Source organism: Cylas formicarius, unplaced genomic scaffold (assembly GCF_029955315.1).
Source record: "Cylas formicarius isolate icCylForm1 unplaced genomic scaffold, icCylForm1.1 PGA_scaffold_7__23_contigs__length_41026272, whole genome shotgun sequence".
Taxonomy (NCBI): Eukaryota; Metazoa; Arthropoda; class Insecta; order Coleoptera; family Brentidae; genus Cylas; species Cylas formicarius.
The window spans coordinates 16,880,768-16,907,009 of NW_026844352.1; the positions used below are offsets into that span (position 1 = coordinate 16,880,768).

General features: G+C 30.4%; 1 protein-coding gene across 1 annotated transcript; it reads left to right on the forward strand.

Moving 5' to 3' along the window:
* The first annotated feature begins 1 nt into the window (after position 1).
* Positions 2-19,581, forward strand: LOC132704731 (uncharacterized). The gene is made up of 3 exons (XM_060674938.1): positions 2-199; positions 1,857-2,047; positions 19,226-19,581. The coding sequence occupies exons 2-3, from the start codon at positions 1,902-1,904 to the stop codon at positions 19,536-19,538; spliced, it is 459 nt and encodes a 152-aa protein (XP_060530921.1). The 5' UTR covers positions 2-199; positions 1,857-1,901; the 3' UTR covers positions 19,539-19,581.
* Positions 19,582-26,242: the final 6,661 nt, after the last annotated feature.

Genomic DNA, 26,242 nt, shown 5'->3' on the forward strand with positions numbered 1-26,242 from the left:
AGAAAATAATATAAAATAATTAGCTATACCAAGACTAGGGATTGGAAAAAATTAAAATCTATATAGAAACATGTAATAATGTAAATAATATAGACACAAGAGAGTTTAGACCGCTTAGAAGTATAAAATAAGACGACCTGTAAACAACATTTAGAAGAAAGTCTAGCAGTAATAAAAACGACATCAACTCCTGATCAAGGTACTTCTAAAACCGAAAAAATACATACGTAGCAGAAAAACCCAATTTTAGGCACTCTCTAGGCTAATAAAAGCGTTAATATAAGAACCAAGTAATATTTAAATGGATCAATAAGAATAAACCATATGTATAGTCACTGAAACCATTTTGGAGAAGAGGAAAAGATTGTTTATTTTTATTAACGTCAATGTCTTAACATGTCACCTTGTACTATCAAATAGATTATTGCGAAACGTACTCAATGAACAGCAACCGACGGAAATCATGTGTTATACCCAACTTCATATAACCCCTACTTAAACTCCTATCGTAAGATTTCATTCAACACTTTTATCAACATATTTATAATTCCGTTAATACCTTTAATAAAATATATATTTTCTCGATATGTTATCTTATGAACTGGTTTAATTTTCTTTCAATGAGTTTTTTATTTTGATGTATTTGTTGAATAGTAGAGTCAAATTTAGATATAATGTTTGTCGAGATTAAGTTTTGTTTTGTAATATTCCTTTCTAACTTATTTTCATAATAATTCAGGATTTCGTATTAGTTGCTCATAATGTTCATTCATCTGATGCGTCCAAATTACCAGTTATTGACTTAAACAATGCTTCAGTATAATACTCAGGATGTTTTATTAGTAACTTTGTTATCTTATTAGATCGCAATCTTAATTTATTAATTTCGATTATTATCGCCTTTAGGTAGTAGTAATACATAATGCTCATGTCCTAGTTTAAATGGTAAATTTCTGAGGTCGTAGTCTAATTTTGTAGTCTGTGTCTCGAAGTCTGATTTTGTCTGTCGCCGGTACCGGCAAGTTTGCTGGGAACATGTCAGCTCTATCTCTGCTTTCATTTAATTTAGACAAAATTTTCTGCTAAACTTCTAGTAGCTGTCTTCTATATATGGTTCTCGTGCATCTGGATTTGATGAAACCCACTCCCTAAATCCAATGTAGTACTGGCATTTTCCTAAGTTGTCCAGGAAGTCATTTATGTTCCTCTTTTAAAATCTACTACTACTCTCCATCTGTTTATTTTCGATACGTCCGGACGCCCCCAATCGGCCAATTCCAGAGTGACTAGCTAGATCAAATAATTTTCTGCTCCATCATTTTATTAATTTGGCGTTCTACTTTTTGTTTATGTAAAATAAATAGAGGGGTATTTCATCCGAAGTTCTTACTCAGTGTTTTATTTTACTTTCAAATGTTAACCGTTCGTCCTCAATATAAATTATATCGGAATATCCTTTAATTAAATTTAAAATTAAAATCTGATTTATTTTTGAAATACAGTGGACACTATAAAGAGATTATTGAAAATAATAATTTTATATTACTTTGTGGAATTATATACTTCTTTTATCGCAAACTGTAGTGCATTGTAATTTTGTTTTGACTTGCTAAGTAAAAGTTTAAATGTTTTAACTTTATTCCTGACATAGGTGTAGGTGGAGAAAAATGTTTTTGTTGGTATAAATATATCCCCCTCGAATTTGGATCACCCTGTGCATACTAAATTAGACATGGCATCGCGTTGGCCATCTCAATTGTCGTAGCACGAGGATTCCGGCCATTTTCAACGCCAAAACTCGTCCGACTATATAAGCAGTTACTCAACACCGGTGCTTTTTCCCATATTTGTTCCAGTCTGACGAAGACTATCTGCAGAACAACAGTAACTACTATTTTGCAATGGAAACTAAGATAAGTCCGCTAGTCAATCCTGTTTTCACGCCAGTAAGCATCAGCGACTTCAACAATGTTCCGAAATATGAAAGATCGCATTACCACCACCCATCTGCTACCGGAACCGGAGTCCAGCCGTACGGCTATTCAAGGTAATCACGAACATCGATAGCGATTTTTTGATAATCTTCTAAGAGTATTTTTTAATTAAATCAAGTAATTTCATATATTATTTTCTGCAGTGTGGCTATTCTTGAAAAAAGGAAAAATATTACTCCTCAGGTAGATTTTTTTTTGTATAGAAACCAATTTTTATTTTACAAAATATGTTGGTCTTTGAACGAATAGTTCTAGTCTCGATAAAACTAACTTTGAGTGTGGGTATAACTATACAAAGTGTCCGCCAAATTATCACCGCATATTCTAGGTCCAGAATAGGTCCCAGTTTTCTTTATAAACATATATCGAGCCTAACGGAGCCATGTGCCCAAAAAGGAACAGACCCGAAATGGGTTTTGTTTATTAATATTTCTGAAACAGGTTGACAGAAGGTTTTAGTAATGTAAAATTTTTGCCAGGGACGTAACTTTTGAAAGATAACAGTAACAAAAACTAAATAACTTTTGTGCGTTGACATTGAGACTTTTTCTATAGTGTTACGAGAAAAAGGTACACTTGATTAACATCGCTAATACTCTGTTTAGCCAATCTTATTTATTCATAAAAAAATGAAACGTAGGTCTTGCTAGGTTTGTCATTTGTTAATTTTCATATGTTGGCAGATTGTTTTTAATACATAGTCGAGGCATTATTCTAATGTCTTAGGAAGCGATTGTTACTAAATTAATTTCCAACAACATTAGTTCACCTTCGCAACTCTTTTGATCTCTCTACTTATATGGAAGGTATAAAATTACAGATACACACAAATAATAATCTAGTGGGTGTAAGTCAGGCGACGGAGTTGGACAATTTACTGGGTCACTTCAATCTATCCACAAACGGGTGCGTAGGGCAATATTATCTATAAAGAAATAAATAAATAAGAACTAAACAAATTGTTTCGACAACACCTTGTCTTCATCAAATGTGTTCGCTTGTTGAACTCCGACTGGAATTCTGCAGACGTTTCGCCAAGATCTCACTTGGTATCTTCAATGCTCGTGTTTCGGAGCGTGAAAATCAGAACTTTTAGTTCTTATTTATAGATTTTAATCATGTTAAAGGCACCTCAGCTCAATGTTCTCTAACAGTTTTTTAGATCACATGACCACTTGGCATATGTTGACTAAAATAAAGTTGAATTGTAAATGGTAAACTTTTTTTTCACGACAACAATCATTATAATTTAACAACATAATTAAGCACTAAAAGTTCAGATTTTAACCAAATTATATTTTTTTACATGACAATTGTTTCGACAACACCTTGTCTTTATCAAATGTATTTGTATGTATGTAAATGTAATTTGATAAAGACACGGTGTTGTCGAAACAAATGTCATTTGAAAATACATAATTTCGTGAAAATCTGAACTTTTAGTTCTTATTTATTTTGTTAAATTGATTTTTCTCAAGCAGAAGTCACCTCAGTTTAATCGTTATAATTTGTCTATTTCCATATTATTCTAACTTGTGTAAGTTTTTATTTACTTGATCTCAGAATAAATAATATCTCAATTATCTTCACATGAATATCATTATATTCATGTATAATTATTATTTATAATAGTTTTTTTTTTATTCTTCAACATTGAAATATATATATATATATATATATCTCTATTAAAAATTGAAGTTTGTCGTTGTATGAATTAAAATTCTCTAGAATATCATCGATTTCAGTTTTTGGGACAGCACTTACGCAGTCATCGACATAACGATAAAATAGGGGGATATGAAGATTTATATTTTTTAGTACGGATTCTTCCAAATATTCCATTACTAACTGTGCAATAACACTGGAAATCCATGCTCCCATTGCACAACAATCGACCTGCATGTAATATGTGTCATTGAATAAGAAATAGGTTGATGTTAATGTTAATTCTACAGCTTACATCAACATCGATTTCCAGTGTTATTGCAAAGTTAGTAATGGAAGATTTGGAAGAATCCTTACTAAAAAATATAAATCTTCATATCCCCCTATTTTATCGTTATGTCGATGACTGCGTAAGTGCTGTCCCAAAAACTGAAATCGATGATATTCTAGAGAATTTTAATTCATACAGCGACAAACTTCAATTTTTAATAGAGATCGAAAAAAACAACGTCATTAACTTTCTAGACCTGACTCTATACCACAGCAAAGACCAGATCAAAACCAAATGGTACACCAAAAATACTTGGTCATCTAGGTATGTAAGTTTCAACTCCCAACATCCCATCACCCAAAAAAAATCCGTAATAATAGGTTTAGCCGACCGAGCTATTAAACTGTCCGATCCTGAGTACAGACAGCAAGCTATTAAAAAAGCAAAACAAGCCCTAAAATTAAACTGTTATCCGGATGTATTAATAATTAAAATTTTCAATAAACGGATACATAAATTTTACCATCAAAATGCTGGTAACAAATCCGAGAAGAAAAATACTCAAAAACACTCAAATTGGTGCAATGTGTTCAAACAACACGACATTACTGTGGCACACAAAGGTTATAACCTATTAGAACAAAACTTTAGTAAATTAAAAGCAAAAATCCCTGACGAGAAAAAAAGCCACGTGGTGTACCAAATACCGTGCCAAAATTGTAACGGTGTCTACATCGGACAAACTAGTCAATACTTAAAAAGTCGCTTAAACGGCCATAAATATGACAAAAAATAACACTGCTCTTTCGAGCCATTCCAGAGAGAATCAGCACTCGTTTGACTTTCAAAGTGTGAAAATTTTACGCTCAGAAAGGCACACAAAAAGACGGGAATTTTATGAAATGATTGAGATCCAAAAAAATTCAAAAGCCATAAACTCTAAGACTGACACAAAAAATCTCAGCAAGATTTATCACAACTTAATTAAATAAAGAGACACATTAACCCGTGAATCTCACAAAAAAAAAAGCTTTAGAAAAAAAAAAAAAACTCCGTTGTCCTACCGTGAAGAAACGTACATCAGGGCTTCGCATTATTGTTTTGGTTCGTCGTCCTATCAATGTGGCTTGTCGATTTACATATTCGATATGTCTGTTGTGAATGTTGTAAAACTGTAAATTACCAAACAACTATATAGTGAACCGTTGATTTTTGGCTTAAGGTATGTATGTAATCGTAATATAAAAAATTATGTATGTTTTATTGTTGTGCATCTATTTTTATACAATTTTTAATCACTTTGTTTGTTCTATTGACTTGCACTAGTAATTTTTAATCATTTTAATGCTGACTCCTATACAAATTTTTATCTATGTTTTAATTATGACCAGGAAAACAATGCTATAAATAATTTTATTTAAAAATACATTTTTGTAGGTTAAAATTAAATGTCTGAAGAAGGTCTTGAAGGCCGAAACTTCACAAAAAATAAAATGTTTCACAAGTAACGGAAACTTATTTTAATTTCACTAAAAAAGGACCTAAAAAAACCCAAGAACCATTTCTTAAGAATATATAAAATCAAAAGGATCCAAGAAAGTATATATATATATATATATATATATATATATATATATATATATATATATATATATATATATATATATATATATATATATATATATATATATATATATATATATATATATATATATATATATATATATATATATATATATATATATATATATATATATATATATATATATATATATATATATATATATATATATATATATATATATGATGACACTATATTCCGGGATATCATCCGTTCGCTCGTTGAACTCCGACTCGAATCCTGCATCCGACTGGAATCCTGCAAATCTTGCATCCGACTGGAATCCTGCAGACGTTTCGCCAAAATCTCACTTGGCATCTTCAATGCTTGCGCTCCGAAAACACTTCGAACACACAGTGTTCCATTCCAGTCGGATGCAGGATTCCAGTCGGAGTCCAACGAGCGAACGGATGATATCCCGGAATATAGTGTCATCACATTTTTCCATCCGTGAATCAATACGTGAGAATATATATATATATATATATATATATATATATATATATATATATATATATATATATATATATATATATATATATATATATATATATATATATAACACTTGGAATTTCTTCTTATATCGACCGTACAAAACTTATTTGAATTCAAAGGATATCGGGTAGCGGTCCGTGGTTAAAATAGAAAGCTCCTTTTTTCTTTAACACTCAATATTTCGTCAATTTATTTGTTGACTTCTTCAGGAGTGAACTAAAATTTAATGAAAACAACAGGTCAAACTATATAACAGACAATTAAAACAATCGTGAGAAATACTTACAAAATTAGAGTCTACCACATAGTTCCTCATAAACCATACTTTACAGTTAAGGTAAATGAACGAAGCGACATAATGAAACAAACGGATAAACACTTAGTATACAATTCTTAATAATGGTAGGCAAAAGTTGCGCTAACGGGGGTAGCGAAAAAAAACAATCGATCTAAATAATGACAAAAAAGGGCATCAAAATAACCTACTCCGTGGATCAACAACGCAACGCGAATACGCTACTCGGTGGCCGAACATTACATTATCCGTGGTTTAACTGAAAAATGTTACAGTATATATTGCTTATTTGTTGTGTATTAGACTTGTAATTAATTGAATATTTGTTTTTGTTAATATGGCACATTTCAAGAAACAATCGGGCTTTATAATTATTGACACATTGCAAAATTTTTGGATTGCTGTAGTCAAATTCATGTCCTGTTTTTATGTAATGCTCAACCACTGCACAAGTATTCTTATGAATACGGCAATCACTTTTGTGCTGTGTTAAACGTTGTTTTAACCACTGTGAGGTCTGTCCAATGTAACAGCCTTGACAACCCAAACACGACAATCGATATATGACATTACAGTTATATAGTAGCGGAGTTGGATCTTTCACTCTAGAAAAAAGTTTAGAGACTTTTTCAGTTTTATATTTAGCAATTTTTATTTCCTTGAATTCTTTGAAAATATTTATGATAGATTCTGTGAGGTTTTTAATATAAGGTATCTTTCTGTAACACATCCGAGCGTCTGGTTCCTCTGTTGGACCGTCAAATGTGTTGGAGTTATAGATTAATCTCTTAAGTATATGTTTTGGATATCCGTTATTGACAAAAACGTTGAAAATTTTTTTCAGGTTATTTTGAACAAAACTGTCATGGCTCAAATGTGTAACTCTGTTTTTTATGCCTATAATTGTATTATATTTTTGGTTCTGTGGATGAGAGGAATAATAATTAATAAATCTACCTGAGGCAGTTTCTTTCTGGTACCAATCCAAAATAATTTCATTTTTGTTAGTTCTAATAACCTTGGTATCTAAGAAGGGGACATAGGAGTCTTTTTCATGTTCAATTGTGAATTGTAGGTTGGTGTTGAAAGAATTAAAAATACTCAAGGTTATATCTGTTTGGTCACATGGTACCGCAAAAAGAAGATCGTCAACATATTTATAAATAAAAGGTAATTTGAAAGGTAATTTGGGTATAATTTGATCTAGTAAATGGTCCAATACTAGGGTAGCAATTATTGGACTGATGGGAGAACCCATTGGGGTACCAAAAATTTGTTTGTAGAATTTTGAATTGAAACTAAAATAGGTGTTATCAAAAATAAATTTTATAAGTTTGAAAAAATTTGTCTTTGTAAGATTAGTGTGTTCTTTTATCTTTTTCCATTCATTATCCAAAATCTGATTTACCAATTCGAGAGGAATATTAGTAAAGAGCGATACGACATCCAATGAAATCAAAACATAATTGTCAGGGAGTACGTAACCGCTGATCATGTTGGCAAAGGTAAATGAATCTTTTACATTATAGTCATTTGTGTTTGTAAACGTAGTTTTAAGGATATTAGCCATAAATCTCGATATGTTGTACGTAACAGAGTTAATCGAGCTTACTATTGGTCTCAGGGGGATATCTGTTTTATGGATCTTAGGCAAACAGTACAACTTTGGAAAGGATGAATTATAGATCGATAGTTGTTTACATTCACTGTCAGAAAGCTCTCTCTTTGTTTTTAATGATTTAATTATCCTATTGTAAGTTAATTGTATCGAAGTAGTAGGGTCGCGGTTAAGTCGTGTGTAGGTGGTCGAATCGTTTAATAATTCCATTGTTTTTTGAATATATGTGGTTTTGTCCATAGCAACAGTGCAACCACCCTTGTCCGCTTGCAGTATGTACAAGTCAGGATGTGCATTCAAAAAATGTTTAGCTTCTTTAAACATTGTGTAGAAGCGAGAAGAACCATTACTATTATTGTTGTGCATGTAGTTTGTGAATGCATTTGCAACTTTTGCCCTCATAATATCTTTAGAATTGTCCGGTACAACATCAATAATATTTTCTATGTCAGCCAAAAAATTTTGATTTAGAAACTGATTATTATTGGCTGGTACGCTAAATTTGGGACCGAGTGATAAAAAGTCGGATATATTTTTTGGAATTTCAACACTAGAATAATTTTGGAACCATTTTTCATTGTTATAAATTAATACATTTTGCGTAGATTGACATTTAAGAAGCAAATTGATTTTTTTGTATGTTAAACTTTTTTACTTTATTGAAAACCTTCTTGTATATGAGTTCTAATCTACTCTTATAATCTTGTATAATATTGATAGGTATCAAGTTAGTTATAGATTGCTTTATATTCTGGATTGATTTGTTAATTTTCGAAATAATGTTACATGTCATTTTTATCTCAAGGGACAATATTTTAAAACTAATGTCAGATATAAACCTGTCTATCCTGTTTGCTGTCGATATATCATTACCAACAATTAATAGTCCATGTATCTTCTTTCTACTATCTTGAATGTGTCTAGGTGTCAATCTAGATTTTCTGCAACGTAAGAGGAAAATTCTTCTATTATTGTTCCTTGCTAAACTTCTGTTCAAATTTGCCCACTGCTTCATCAACTTTACGGAGCGAAGACCATAGAAGAAGTCAACAAATAAATTGACGAAATATTGAGTGTTAAAGAAAAAAGGAGCTCTCTATTTTAACCACGGACCGCTACCCGATATCCTTTGAATTCAAATATATATATATATATATATATATATATATATATATATATATATATATATATATATATATATATATATATATATATATATATATATATATATATTATATATTAAATTTTTATGTTTCATTCAACGTTTCGATCACTGCGATGCTTTATCAAGAATATAAAATAAATACAAATGTTATATAATAATATTTTCCACTTAATTCTCTAAAATGCCCAATTATACACCGATCTAACGTGCGGAAAGTATCATTCTATCGCGTCAGTTTCGTTTTCCACCTTTCCAAGCCACTTTGAACAATTCCAGGCACGGGTTTAGGAGCAATTGGATATTTTCGGAGATATTTCCAACAGCTTGAATTTTGACGTTTGTTAATTCCGACGGTAAATATATTCACGTTGTTTTGCAAAATTATAGCCAAAAACTGACGGTCGTAGGAAAAGAAAAACTTTTTAAGTCACTCGTTTGTTAAGCACTCGCTCCGCTCGTGCTCATTAAACTCGTAACTCAAATGCCGTTTACCACATTGGATGCATAATTAATTCTTGGTTAATTTCCAATGGTATTTTAAGAAAGTGAATTTGATTTTAAATTGAGATTTTATTAAATTGGGATATGACTGACTTAAATTATAAATCATTAAGATCATTTACAGTCATTATTTCTTTCTTGTTTCGAGTCATTTCGTTTTTTGTAAATTTTTGATAATTATTATCTTGGGTTAAAATTTTAGTTTCTTTAAAATGAATGTCATGATTAGTAAAATTTTCGAGTTTATTTAAAGCAGTTATGTTTTTTTTAGTATATTTATGGAAAATTCAATATTTGATTTCTTTTTAACTGGAATTTTACTTTAAATGGAGTAAAAATTGATTTTATTGATTTGTAACTATTTATCTATGGGATTGCAACGTTAATTACATTATTTTGATATTTTATTTTTATTATAAAACACGATTTTCAATTAAAATATGTTCTACTGCTGATACAATCTGTCCGATATTCTGGAGTTGTTAGTTTTACAGCATGATCTGTTAAACCAATAATAAAACTCGGAGTGTTTTCGGAGCGCGAGCATTGAATATGCTATGTGAGATCTTGGCGAAACTTCTGCAGAATTCCAGTCGGAGTTCGACAAGCGAACGGATGATATCCCGGAATATATTGTCAACGTATTTTTCCATCCGTGAATCAATACTTGAAAAAAAAAAGTGTACAAGGTACATTAGTAGATCGTTGGCGCATCGCAATTTCCACCGTATTTGGGGGTAACGAACGGCCTTTTGTGACTTCCTTAACAAATGAATGGAGTAATCAATTAATGCCTCCTCCGGTTTTGGATAAAAACAAGAAAATGTTAAAAAAGATATGATCTAGAATACATTTATAGTTTAGTTTAGATTCATCTATTGAAGTAATCATAATTTGAATATTGGCGGTTTAATCATTTTTCTGCCTTTAACAATAATAAAGGACTTTTATTGTAGAAAATAAACAAATTTATTTATACACAAAAGGTGCTTAGGCACATTAACCTCAAGAAAATAAATAAATTAAAAGAAAAACAATATAAAAAGTAAGAAGCCTGAAATATCGAAGAATTCGCGAGATCAATTAAATAAGCAAATGCTGATGAAGGTTATTTTCAGGCTATGTTTATTTGTATTGGTTCATTTTGAGTTCTTAATATATTTTTTTATGGAAAATTTATGTTTTAATTGTAGTATTTTAGTCGGAAACCTAAGAATTATTTAATATTTTAATTAGAATTTTATTTATTATTGATAAATTATAGTTATTTTATTAAACAGAACGCAATAAGTATTAAAATACCCTGAATGCTTCTTATACACTGAACGTAAGTTTTCTAACTGAATGGCAACTATTTACTAACTCTATAAAAAAACTAGAGGAGAGAGATACAATTTCGCAGGCTAGTAGTTCTAATCCAACATTGTCCAAACACTTCATTTAATACTCTTTCCAAGAATTAATGCTTGGATTCTACAATACTTCTTCAATTATATTCAATTCCCGGATTTTCTGTTCCTTACTTAACTGCTTTTTATTTTGCCTTGGCTCCTTGTCTGGTTAAAGTTCATTGACTGCCTCTGCGTTTTCGTTTCACAAAATGTAACACTTCATCATATCATGCTTTTCATAATTATGTGTCGCATAATTATGTGTGACAGAACACAAAATTCGTCATTGATGTCCTCTCTCGGCTTGGCGCTTCGCACTTACGTTACCGGGAAATTTGACAATTACTGACACGACTTTAGCGCGATTAATCGTGGAATCCCATCTTTGTTCCCAAAATGATATATATGTCCGTGGACCGGGTTTTCGAAAGAAAACAGCTATGTTAATTGCTTCCACTTTATACCACCAAAATTCTTTTTTCTACGAGGACCGCGCATGTTCCCCTAACATAGACCATTCTACCAAGTTCCACGTTGCCGTCTTCGCGGGGTGCGCCGTTGCCAGTACACCACAGTTACATATAAACCACGTAATTATGTGTATATAGCAAATACTGTACCCAAAGTCTTTTTAACAGAACCTGATTTAAAAGCTGAATTTTCTCAAGATTTTGAATGTTAGTACATTCTTTCACTAATTACTAAACAAATATTCAATGAGAAAAAAAGATTTTAAGATGTTTAACAAAATCACTCTCCATCAGATGTTATTTAAATTGGAAGAAGAGCACCTTGATATTGAAAAAGTCAGAGCTCGTACTGTACTAATTTTTTACTGGCCCCTCATTAATCAAGATATTGAAAAATGTATTTACCCAATTATAAATCTTCCGTGGCAAATAAATCTGCCAGTTGCAGATAATGTTGTATATAATAGCTATGGTTTTAAAAATATAATCCAAAAATGAAATTTTAATAATATTTCGTAGTCGTAATTGTCCTAATTCAAACGGCCTTACAGAGAAAGTAGTACACCTTCGTAAAAAAATGGTAAAAACTTTGGAATAGTGCAAAGATATATTTGAAAGTTTAATGCAATACAAGAATACTCCTCTAAAATTTGTTAATTATTCCCCGACTCAGTTACTTATGAATCGGATTTGTAAAATTAAGTTACCTGTGATATCTCAGTTATTAAAACTAATATTGTGTGAAGTTGTTAAAAAAAACTCATATTTCAATACGACATAAATAAAGTTTATTTTAATAAAACAGTCAAGTATTTAAAACCTCTAATCAAAATGTATCGGTTTTAAACCATAATAATAATTCTAGTATATTATGCAACAAGTGCGGTAAATGGCATTTGAGTCACTTGTATATTTGGCACGAGCGGACCGAGGAGAATTGAAATAGAAAGTACATTCTACACATATTTATAACGTTATTATGCGAACGTCGCATCGCAGATACTGAGAATGCTGAAGCTAGCATTTCTTGTAGTCATCAGCATATTCTATAATATAATTCCTCCCTCCGTAGTGGAAAAGAACAGGGATGAAGGGTTGTTTTCAGAAGATTGGTCGTGCTTGGTTTTCTTGGAATCTTGCAGTAAACGGCTCTTGTAGATTTTCAAAATTAGCAAAATTAAAATAAACATCATTCCCATTGAAGTGGCGAGACTCCAAGTGACTGGACGAATTTCGAGCCATGGTCGGCGATCGATGATATCGCAGCTTCTCGTAGTTTTTTGATCGCATTGAGATCAATCAATTATACTTTACATTTTGGGTTTTCTTTAAAGAATTCTTCTTTATTCAAAAGATCAGTATTTTTGGTACTTATATAAAAGCTATTTCTTTATTTCGACAATTCATTTGTAATTTAAGTTTCGGTTCCGATGGTATTATCAAAACAAATCTACTAGTTATTGGTCGTATTATATGCGTTGAAACATTTACATTGTCTACGCAATCACCTAGTGGCTGGCTAAGTTGATTATCGCAAACCTAGGTGTCTTCAATGATTGGACAGTTTGCTTCTATTAGGTAGGATAAATTAGGTACAATTAAGGATCGACTTACGGGTACTGGAAATAGGTGGAACATTTCAAAAATTTCTTTAAGAAAAATCGGAATATGGACAGTAAAACTTATTTTATCTTTTGCAAATTTAACTTGTAAGTTTGCTCTCTGATAATAATTATTTTCATTTTCAAGAATTGAAATTTGATCATCACCATAGAGAATAGTCAATTTAAGAATTAGTTGTTCTAATTCAGCCACCGATATTAATACAGGATGTAACGTGTTTCATATCGCAAATGTAATGGCACCTTCTAAATTATCCAAAAATCTTTTAAAATTTTGGAAACTTAGAATTATTTGCATTAGTGTATTTTGAGCTTTAATAAAAGTAGTAAGGTCAGTAATAGTTTATTTTGAATTATATTCAAAAATGTCAAAATGTTTTTTTATTTTTCTGTAGGCGTGTTATAGTGTCATTATAGTTGTCAATTAGCTGTTGAATCAATGAGGTTTGCTTTTTTACTTGGATGTCAGATGAATGTTTACTACGGACAAGTTTTGCTATAATTCTATAATATTTTTGTCCATCAAGAGTGCCAAAAAGCCATTTCGATAATTTACCTACAGAATTTATTAAACCTCTTTTTATACGTTTATTAGGTTTTATATTACTTGTGTGATTAAATATGGAGCATTATTAAGTAAATTATTTCCATTAATATAGTGTTCATTTTGGCCATTATGTTTATTTGTATAGTTTAATGATTTTGCGATTACAGCGTAAGCGTTTCCGGTTCATTAACTTGCCAAGAAGAAAAAGCTTTAGATTTTTGGATCTGAGATTTTTGAATTATTTTTTTATTTTTTGTTTATTTTATTTTATTTTTAACAACAGGTTTTCGTCGGGGTTTATCTTTACTACGTTTCGCTGTTTTGTCAGTTGCGTAAACCTTTGTATTTAGTTTCATTCCAGGTGGGTTTCCTCGTTTTTCGTTTTGTTTTTTATTTAAACTTATTTTGTCGCTAACGATGTTTCGTAAATTGGTTGATAAATAGTTTTTAATCTTTCACGTCTATCTGCAATAAATTATTTCCAATGATTTCATCCGTTAAATCGAAAGGATCTAAACCGTGTACTTTTCCATTTATGACATCAAAGAGTTTTTGCTTCGTTACGCTCTGCATTGATTAATTGTAACCTCTAATTGCGTATTTTATTAAATTTTTAAGGGCTTCGTTAGGTTCTTTTAATTTTAGTATCCTATATAGTTCAACAAAAATGAATTGTAATTTTATGCAATTTACAGAAATCTAAAAGCAAAGACGTTTTAAATTACGAACCATTATCACACGTTATTTGTTGAGGTAGTGATGACTTAATAAGAGTCATTAAACCGTCTAAGATAGCAATTGTGCGTATCGTGAAAATATAATTGTAAGAAGTTTTACCTTACATATCTGAAAAGTTTTAGATTTTTGGATCTGAGATTTTTGAATTATTTTTTTATTTTTTGTTTATTTTATTTTATTTTTAACAACAGGTTTTCGTCGGGGTTTATCTTTACTACGTTTCGCTGTTTTGTCAGTTGCGTAAACCTTTGTATTTAGTTTCATTCCAGGTGTGTTTCCTCGTTTTTCGTTTTGTTTTTTATTTAAACTTATTTTGTCGCTAACGATGTTTCCTAAATTGGTTGATAAATAGTTTTTAATCTTTCACGTCTATCTGCAATAAATTATTTCCAATGATTTCATCCGTTAAATCGAAAGGATCTAAACCGTGTACTTTTCCATTTATGACATCAAAGAGTTTTTGCTTCGTTACGCTCTGCATTGATTAATTGTAACCTCTAATTGCGTATTTTATTAAATTTTTAAGGGCTTCGTTAGGTTCTTTTAATTTTAGTATCCTATATAGTTCAACAAAAATGAATTGTAATTTTATGCAATTTACAGAAATCTAAAAGCAAAGACGTTTTAAATTACGAACCATTATCACACGTTATTTGTTGAGGTAGTGATGACTTAATAAGAGTCGTTAAACCGTCTAAGATAGCAATTGTGCGTATCGTGAAAATATAATTGTAAGAAGTTTTACCTTACATATCTGAAAAGTGTCCATATGAATGGATTCTAATGGTGTCAACGCAAATTTTAATTTTGGTGGATGTCTATCATATTTTGTTTGTGGGCACATGTCACAATTAGTAATATATTCAGTTAGTTCAGTTTTTACTCTTCTGAAATTAAATGTTCGCAACGAATTATTTTGGAAATGTCGCATTTGCTACATTGCTCCTTATGTTTTCGTAAAATATGTTCTAAAATAAAAAGTTCAAAATTTTCTTTATCAAAATCCGGAAAAGTTAAAACATTTAGAGGTTGTGGGAAATTTAACTTTATATTTTACTCAATGTTCAATGACTTCTGTTTGCGCAAAACCGTTTTTTGCAGTAGTAAGTGTTTATGGAAAATAGAGACACTTTCTATGACTTGGGAATAATAATATAATTGTTTTGTGTTACTGGAATTCTTATGTTAACAATTTCGTATGCGTTTACAGTAATACCTTTGTTTTGTGGTTGTCTAAATAAAATTGGTATATTAGTTTTATTATTTCTTAATTGTTTATTGACAAGATCGATAGAAAAATTTAAACGTTTTAGGTCGTTTGATCCTATTATACCGTCGAAAATTTTATGAAAGTCAAAAAGAATAAAAGATGGTTGATATTAGCTTTTAAATCTGGGAAAGCCAGAATATCTGCTTTAAATAGAGTTTTCTTGTCACCAGTTCCTGTTTTTATAACAGTTGAAAAACGATACATTTTTTCATAATAAAATTTTTCTGCAATGAAAGGTCGAAGAATCGAGCGAAAACAACCTGTATCAATTAAAAGTTTAATTGCGGGCTCTGTAGTGTGGATATACGGTAAACTGTTATTAATTTCAGTACACATTTCTAATATCATCTCGTTGAGTCGTATTGACTCGTTATTGTAAAATTTTGAGAGATTTGATTTTCGATTTCTGGGTGTCTGTCAAAGTTTTCAGTGTCATTAAAGTATTCAATTTTATTTGAAAATTCAATATTTTTACAGTATCCCTTTTGGTTAATACTTTTATTTTCAAGTACCGCAGATGTTTCATTTGTTTGCACCACGTTAATTTCGTCGATTTTCGAAGTAGGTGTAAAATGATTAATTTGATTATTTTGACGTGGTATGGTATAGTTTGTTCTCGTTGACATAGGTTCGAGTTTATTGCTCGGTACCTGCCCTGTCGGTTTAAATACGTTTTTAGGTAGGCCAAAAGCTTGCCTATTTGTAGGAAAATTTCTTGAAACTTCGCGTGGTTGAGGCATATTGATCTCTGGGAAAATTATTAGTTTGAGGAGTAAACTGATTTTGATCATGTCTAATTCTAAAATTTTTGAAAATAATTTGTGGGGCGAATAGGTTGTACTTGTTTAAAATTTTGACTACTAAAATAATTTGGATTTTGTGAAACTTGTTTAGCGGGTTCGATAGAAGCATTAGGCAAAATTTTTGATTTAATTCGAGTTCAGAAGAAATTTTGTGTATATTGAAAATTTTGCTCTTCAATGAATTGGGGCATAACTAATTCTATACAGCTTGGATTTTTAAGTCTTATAATATTTTGTAACTGTCCTGGTAATCCTCTAATAAAGGTCACTAAACAAATTTGATCGTACTGAAGTAAATGAATACTTCTTAAAACTTGTAATCTTTTCCCAAAATCTATAGGATGTTTATTTTTAACGGTAATTGCCATAAATAATTCTTGTTGCAAACATTCCAAGTTTCGTATATCGCCAAAACAACTTAACAAAACTGCTTTAATATTTTCCCACGTTACTAACTCCCACAGCCCACTGTAATTTGTGCGCGATCAACAAGTTTCATTCTTATAGTCCTTATTAAATATTGTTTTAAAATTTCATTGTTTCCTTGGCCATATGTATAAAAAAAAACAATTTAAAGTGTTGGGATCACCATTTTATGGCAGAATACTGACGATTGATAAGAATTCAGTTTTAAATTGATTTGACTATTTTCTTCTTTCTTTTCGACCAAATTTAACGAGGTAAAGAACGCACTTAAGTTGTCGACGTCTTTATTTTCATTCGAAAATTTAATTGATTTTAAGATTTCTTAACATTAGCTTAAAACTAAGAATCCTAAAATTATTTACACTGTCCTAACCAGGGAAGATAAAAAGAGAACAATAGGAATTTTGGGCACTAACCTTGATTTCTTTCTCTTAGTCGTCAGCCTGTTATTCCTATTGGAATCTTCCTTGCGTAGCGCTGCTTGCGAAGGTGATTTCCTGTCTTCTTTGCCCTCAGTGAATCACTGGTTTGTTTTGGGTTGAAACCCACGTTTCGCGATCAAATCGTCCCGATGACGTGGTTTTGACCGAAAATTACCCCAAAGCTACCGACTGCGCCAGTCAAAGGACATGTCTCGTTTTTAAAACACTTTTTTATTATTTTACAAACAGAGCTTTACATTAAGCCGTTACAAAGAGAATTGAAATACAAAGTACATTGTACACATATTTATAACTTATTCTTATGCGAACGTCGCGTCGCAGTTACTGGGAATGCTGAAGCTGGCATTTCTTATAATCATCAGCATATTCTATCACATAATTTGTTGCATATTATACTTTTTCTATGACCCTTAGTTTTTGGGTGCATTGACAAACATCAAAATTCAAGCCGTGCGGTGAAATCTCCGAAGTCATCCGATTGCTGCCAAACTCGTGCGGTGATGTCTTGGAAATGTCCGAAGGGGCTCAATTTTTTCGGAATATCAGACACACAGTGAAAGCCGCGTCTCAATATCTTTATCCTAGCCAAAAGTATGAGTAAAAGAAATGAATGTTGTGATACCTGATTATCGTGAATATACCAAATAAAACTCCAAGTTATTGGTAAACTGAACTAAAATAACTGAACAGAAATGAAACTGACGTCGTAAAATGATACCGTCCGCACACCAGGTCGGTGTATAATTGGGTATATTAGAGGAAGGAAATAAAAAAATATTTAAAATAAAGATAAAATATCGTTATTTATCTTTCTCACTGTTTGACAGTACATTCGAAGGACATTAAATTAGCTGACATATCTACGTTTTATTCTTTTAAAATAGTTTCAGATATTCAGTATTGTAGCGTGTTACTACATTAGAAAATAGGATTTGTCAACCAACTAAAACTAACAAATTCTTGAAGATTAACCTGTTTCATTAATTATTCAATTATTTAAGTAGTAAAATATGTATTGACATATTCAGTATTTTTCTTTGTTCATAACATTTAGTTTAAATGAGACAATTTTAATGCGCAAATATTTATAAAATAGTTAATGAAAATAGTTAGTCTTCAATAATAGGTTAGTGACCAAGTTAGTGATTAAATGTAAATTTTAATGAAAAAATAAGTGATAATAGTAAATATTTGAAAACAGCTACTGGGTAATCCGATGCCCTTCAACGGAATTGTAAAAAAAATGTTAAACATAAACAATAACATTTTATTTTAGTTTGGCATTCTAAATAATAAATTAGCGTTTTATTTGGTAAATTCGAGCCAATTAGATATTAATAAAAATCCGTACTGTGGAAATTGCTTCGAAAAAAAGCAAAATAAATAAGAATTAAAAGTTCAGATGTTCACGAAATTATACATTTTTACATGACAATTGTTTCGACAACATCGTGTCCTTATCATTTGATATAATTTCGTGAAAATCTGAACTTTTAGTTCTTATTTATTTTGATATAAGGATTTTCATCAAGTAAAGACCATCTCAGTTCAATTTTCCAAAAAAAGCGTTAAGTTTTCTTCTTATTTTAAGTTGCGGGATAGAAATATTTAGGCGTGGTTTTTATTGGGCCATTGAGCTTTAATATGAATATCGTGGTATTTACTTTTTCCTCTTAGCAACTCCAAAAACTCGAAAAATATTCCAGCATTTTCTTTGGATCGATTTATTTTATATGTATGTTTTTCAGTTTCTAGAACTATTCCATTTCCTAATATAGTACTTTGTCGCCCTTACAAAAACACCCTGTATAATAAATAACGACCAAAAAAGGACAGCAGATGAAAAAATATAGTTGTATTCTCTTTTAATTCTTTTTAATACCATTTTAGTTCGTACGCGCACCGCAAAAGAGGCAAGAGGAGTATAGCGCTCACTGCCCTTACTTTGTTGTCGTTCTTGTTCTTCTTGCATATTCTGCAAACCTGCATCCAAGAGCAGACAGACATGATGAATCCGCAGGTGATTGTAATGCAAGCTCGGATAAGAGAAGCGCAGCGGAGAAATGCGGAAGCCAAGAAAAGAATCGGAGAAAACCAACCGCAGCGAGTATTTTATAACACGTCTCTAGCAGGGGAAGAATCTGAACACTACAGTGAAATGTATTCTCCGTATACCTATAATCCAGAGAGTTTAAACCTTTAATTATAAATAATATTACTCATATAAGGCTGGTATACAGGGTAACCGAAACTAGATTTATCAGAAATATTTATAATTTTTATTTGCGGCTATATGGTCTCTATTTTAAAAATATCTAGGACAGTGCAGCGTTGCCGCATCTTTTGGAATCACACACCAACTTCAATTTTTTACATTTACAGCGCCATATATTCTTATATTACATTCTAGGGAAAATTCTAAAACTTGATTGATTGATGTATTTTGGAGATAAAAATACTTTTTGAAAAGATTTGGTGAAGAACATCCGTCATGAAAAGAATTATATATCTTTCAACAAAATTAGATAAAAATCTGCTTGATGCTTACTGTTAGAAGAATATACCGAGTGTGAATGAAATTTCTAGCCAAGTGATAACTCTGTCAAAAACCATTAATAAATTTCAAATTTATAGATGTTTTATATGGCAGTTTCATGATTGTGTTCAGCCACTGCTGATGAGTTTATTTATATTTATTGTGTATTATAATTTTGTTAAAAAAGAATCCTGTTGAAAAATGTTCTTTTTTCTCGTGTTCGAAATATTTTTGTTTGAAGTGTTCAAAAAAGTGAAAATAGAGTAATCGCTAGACTAATAATTTCGTGGACACCCGGAATAATATATTGTAATTCCTAGAGTGTATTCCTGTTTGATTGGCGAAAATTCGGTATTTAAATTCAATATATATATATATATATATATATATATATATATATATATATATATATATATATATATATATATATATATATATATTCTCACCATTTGATTTCATTGGTTGTCGCCATCGTCCCACCCAAATATTTCGGGGGCTCATCAGCTACGCGTATATTCATAGGAAAACGTTGAAATTGTTCAAAGCATGCACCTGTAGAGGGCGCCTTATGTAATACATATTTTTCGAATCTTGCTAAGCCCGCACTAAATATACTTAGTACATATTATTTGCATCTTCTTTAGCCCTTCTAAATATACAAAATACAAAATATTCGCATCTTGTTTAGCCTTTTTTCCGGTAATATACAGTTTACATTATACGCTTTTTGAATGTTTTAAAGCCCCTCCTAAAACATACGCAGTGCACAGTATTTGCACCTTGTTTAGCCTATTAATTTTAATACAATTTGCCTAATTATCTACTTCGTTAATATAAATGTCATAGACATAATGCATATTTAGACTTTTCGTGCCTAGGCATTTTACAAAAAGCCGTCAAAACTAAAATATATTGAGTACATAGTATTCGCACTTTGTGATTAATTTTAATAAATTCCTCCTAATCGCTGACTTCCTTAATTTAATTAGAAAATTTAAAAAGCAATTTGATTAAGATTGTCCCATGTTCTGAATTAACCATAATAACTCCATGTCCTACTTAAGTGCTCTAACGGGTGATAAAAGATGAAATTAGAGGAGTAATGTAACAAACAAAACAAACATCTCGAAAAAACCTTATTTCTAAAATATCAAAATCATTAGTATGGCGCTTTCACTTTAAATCAAATTTCTTTCTAAAAATATCAGACAACTTTTTCCAATAAATGAAATATTCTTCCTAAAATATCCTATACCTAAAAAACTAAACTTTAAATTGTTGTAAAAAGTTGTTATTTAAGTAATAAATGGAAATTCCTAACAAACTATTTGAATTAGTTTGTCGTTTTTTTTTAAGTTGACACTCATCCAGTGACTGCCTATTTTTAGCAATTGTATATGTATGACTTAATTTGTATCCACTTTTTATTTTAAAATTGCTTAGATTGTTTCTTCATAAATTCTTGCACTTCATGTTTTCTGGGCGCTTTCTTAGACTTAATAATATGTTCTTCGAAAGCAGTCCTTATCAGCTCTTTTTGTTTTTGGGTCCATCCAACATTCTTTTCTATACACTTCGCATTTTTTTTCTTGCTTGTTTTATCTTGAGAAACAGAAACAGAAAAAACAAAAAAAATATCGATAGTTCGCACATCATAAAAGAAATACCTAGTCTAAGAGCCAATGGGCCACTAGGTATCACGTGCGTGCAGCATAATGATTAGAGAAATATTTCTTGGTGAAAATTCATTTTGCAAGTTAAATAATTACACATGATTTTCAGAAAAAATTTAATTATTTTAATTATTTTAATTAATTTAATTAATTTAAATAATTTAATTAATAATAATGTTAATACTGTTTCGACAAGACTGTGTCTTTATCAAATACCTGTGTAAAACCATGGCGTTTTCGAAACAGTTGTCATACAATTATGTTTTTATTTAACCTGATTACTTACCAATTTCTTTTATTTTTTCCGGCACTGATTTCTTCTTGATCGACACGTTGGTGTGGTTACTTAATACTAAATCTGAATATTGTACTTGTTAGTTGGGTAATAACAACCGAAGAACTATACAAATATAAAAACGACTATGTATTATGTACATGGATAATGCGAATGACATTGGTACAAATATCTATAAAAAATATGATTCATCAGCGAGAATGTAATTTTAATTTTCGAATACCCCAGACGTAATAGATAATGAAAATATTCCATGATATGTTCGTTCGTTCGTACTATTTCAGAATATTTCTCTTCGTGATCTCTTAATTTTGCTTTTTTATAATTCCTTTTAATTTTTACTCGTTCCATATCATCTGCAAATATCTGCAAAAGTTTTTCCAGCATTGTCATTAAATTGGGCTAAACTTTTCGAGGTAACTAGTAAATCTGAGGCAACACTGGCGCCATATTCTGGCGTCTTTAATTCAATTAATAAACTTTCTGTTGGGGTGTACTTTGATGCTGTTGCTACTAAGGAATTAGATACAGGTCTCTTCTCCACTTCATATATAATATCCGTGTTTTCAGTTCGCTGGCTATTTTCGTTTCCTGTGTATTTTTCTCTAAATTCTTTCTCTGTCTGTTTCTCAGTCTTTTCCTGTTTCCTCATGGTTCGTTTCCTGTGCATTATTCCTCCCATTAATACTTCGACATTGATAACCAGTACCGTTCAATTGCCCACTGTGTGATACGGTAATATGCTACTCCAGTTCCAGTTTTTCGTCACGTAGTGTATTATCTGTTAACCATTTTTGAGATTTTTCAACTCCCAATAACCTTCTTTATTTTTCCTGTATGTGCATGCGTTCGTACGATGTTGTACCCTTTGTAGTTTCATATTTTGGAAGATCTAATAACTTTTTATTGGTTGTCATGACCATGCCCAAAATCACTTTTGTTCTCCAGTTGTTCATTTGAAATATTTTACTTATCTAACGAAAATCAGATACGACACGAATACCGCAATATTTCGAAAAAAAAAATACGTAAAAAATTAAAACCAGATGGTTTCAGAATTTGTTATAACAAATTAACTAAAATCTGACCTACAGCGATCAATATCTAGATGCTCCTGCAAATTTAGTTCAAAACTATGTACCACACCTAGAAATTTTAGAATATAATTTTGTATACCTCTAATAACCTGTTAACATCACATGCTTCTTACATTTCTTAATATCAAATACCCTAGCCCAAATATTACGTATCAAATGACAAAGCTACTGTATATTATGTATAATTCCATTCCAAAAATTTTACAGTTTATAAGGGTGTATGGAAATTTTTCCAATACGGAATCGTTTCCCCAATGTAAAAAACGCTAAAACTAATAAAATTATGTTGTTTTATATTCTTGTTTTTTTTTAATTCTAAATTACTTTCCCTAATGAGATTTGGAATAAAAATTTTCAGTGCAAATTTTATATTTTTATGACCAACGTACTATTTAACTTAAAGCCACTTAAAATAACTATAGAATATGCAATTAATAAACAATTTTCCCATATGTTGCACACCTAAGTGACCACGCTATATGGAACTAAAAATTTCCTTCATTTTTCCGAAAAGTTATTTTCTTTTGCTTGAACAATTTTTAATAGATTTTTTTCATGAAGCAAATAATTTTAAATGTTCCGATGACCTGGTTATTACAGTTTTAAATTTGTAGTAGTGAGCAATTTAGTATTTTGCTTTTCATTTATTTAGTAGACTTCAAAATTGATTTAAGACATAGAGAAAGTACATCTTGAATTTAACTATTCACTTCTCTTGCCATATGTCATAAAATACAAAATATCTTAACTTACTTAAATATCTTAATAACCCTATTATATTTTATTTGAAAAATCCGGTACCAAAATAAAGAACAGCTAGTTGTCAACATTTGAACTTCTTCATTCACTTCTACTAACTTCTTCACTTCATGGACATCCTACGCAAGTTAATAAATTTTCGTTTTCATTCAAAAATTTATTGAAGCCTTTATTCATCCCCTAATTTCAAAACGTGACTATTAGAAATGGTTTATAATTTTCACATTATTGCCATTTAAAAATGTAGTATCGCATCACTGCTGCGAGAAAAAGTGCCAAGTGTTACTTTAAATTAGCCATAATTGAAACCTTTCTTCTTTCACAAAAAACAAAAACACAAAAATTGCACCATTAGTTGTAATTGGTGTAAGACCAAATTGTCTTATAACATTTAACATTTTATTGTTAGAGCCACTATAATAAATTATATTGTACTTACCTCGATAAAAACGACCAGTTACAAACACAGCGAAATCATCACAGAAAATGCGCTACCACACGTAATTTTCAGACAATTATGTCTATAAATAGAAATAGGGCTCTTCAGCGAATGTTTCATTTCTTTTACCCTGTATCTTGACTTGGGCTTTACAGAGATGCATATATGAAATCTAGGGTAGGGTTAAACAACGATATATATTTATGTATATATATATATATATATATATATATATATATATATATATATATATATATATATATATATATATATATATATATATATATATATATATATATATATATATATATATATATATATATATATATATATATATATATATATATATATATATATATATATATATATATATATATATATATATATATATATATATATATATATATATATATATATATATATATATATATATATATATATATATATATATATATATATATATATATATATATATATATATTTATCTCACTATCCTTACGGCGTCTATCTATTATGAAATTACATTCACTAGAGCGTCAGTGTGCACGGAGCGTCAGTATATAGACGCTCTAAGCTTTAGCCATGTTTTAACATTGCCAACGTATCTGTTACGCTACGAAAAGCCGATTGAACCAATAATACGAAGACGCCATATTTGTCACTGAATAAACGTGAAAAGTATAATTTAGTTCCTACCGTAGACCGTGAGCGGCGCTACCGAAGATTATGTGTATATTCACATTGAGTATATTGTACGGACACTTGTTCGCGTCTAGAGCGTCACACATCTTGGCATCAATGTTAAGGGTAAAATATATACAAATCTGTTTTTATCTTATTGTTCTTGTTCGCGTATGAAGCGTCATTATTAACTTATATTATTTTTTCGGTTATTTTTGCCAGTTCTGGCTTGTGTTGAGTACGCCAAGCGTCAAGTATAAAGACGAATAGGTAGGTACCTATAATTTTCTTCCATTAGGGGGACTTTTCAAATTCTCGTGATTTTTTGGCATTTTTCCTATCTGTTTCTAGATGGTTTCAGAACGAATAAGAGTAGCAAAATTATGATGCTTGCTCCTAATAAGATTGATAATGATTGTTTAGACTTTTTAGAAATTCCTAAATACTAATCACAAGGGACCGATAGAAACGAACAAGAGCGATTTCTACGTAAATGTTCTGGTAAGTACACAACTAGGTTTTTGTGTGTGTATGATTATTTACGGTCCTACTAGACGAACTTTTTTTTTAATAGAACACGCTGTATATTTTTACAATTTTGGATTGAATAAAATATTCGGGAAGTTTTTTTTTATTAAATACGTAAACATTTTTGTTGGCAAATTAAGAAATTTGTAATCTGTAAAAAATCGTAGTCATTAACATTCTTATTCTTATTGGCGCCATACTGCCTATTTTATTGTTACTAGATATAAAAAACTATTTTCTACGATCGTGCAAATGTTAGAGATATCTCGTAGTTTCCATTATTTACGAATTAAAAGTTTAAATCGTAGTTTAAATTGTGATATGTTTTCCTAGGCATGCTTTTCCGCCTTTTTTTGGATAGTTTCAGATCGTAATCAGATATGGAAAGTGCAACTACACACGAAATATTAGGAACTTTAAATTAATAAAAATTAAAACAATTTTAAAATATCAATAATAGACAAAGTTTTTCCAGAATCTTGATTTCACTAACAAGGAAAAGCATTTTTTTGTTCTATTTCTTAACATTTAGGCCATTTAATTGCGATAAGACTTCAAAAGTGCATTCACCATCTACAAATTCAATTAAGTTTTTTTTTTAGCATTTAGCAAATTAACAAATTTAACAATTAGCAAATTAAGATGCCTTCAATTTAAAACTTCTACTGCACATAACAGAACCAAAATTTGGCTCAAATTTTAAAATCACTAAAATTTCTATTTTTCCCGTTTGAAAAGTACCCAATTAATTCAGTTATATGCATAATAATTATTTTTTTTGTAGATACCGAATACCGATGAAGAAGAAGCGGCAACTTCCACTGGTTCTCGACAAAGCTTAAATGAAATCACTGAATCCAATCCATCACAAAATTTAGGAGAGTTTAAGCAAAAAGGGG

Bases quoted from the DNA above. Each gene is read 5' to 3' on its own strand.
- LOC132704731 (XM_060674938.1), top strand. From the start codon at position 1,902: ATGGAAACTAAGATAAGTCCGCTAGTCAATCCTGTTTTCACGCCAGTA. The intron at 2,048-19,225 runs GTAATCACGAAC...ATACCATTTTAG, and splicing joins CAGCCGTACGGCTATTCAAG to TTCGTACGCGCACCGCAAAA.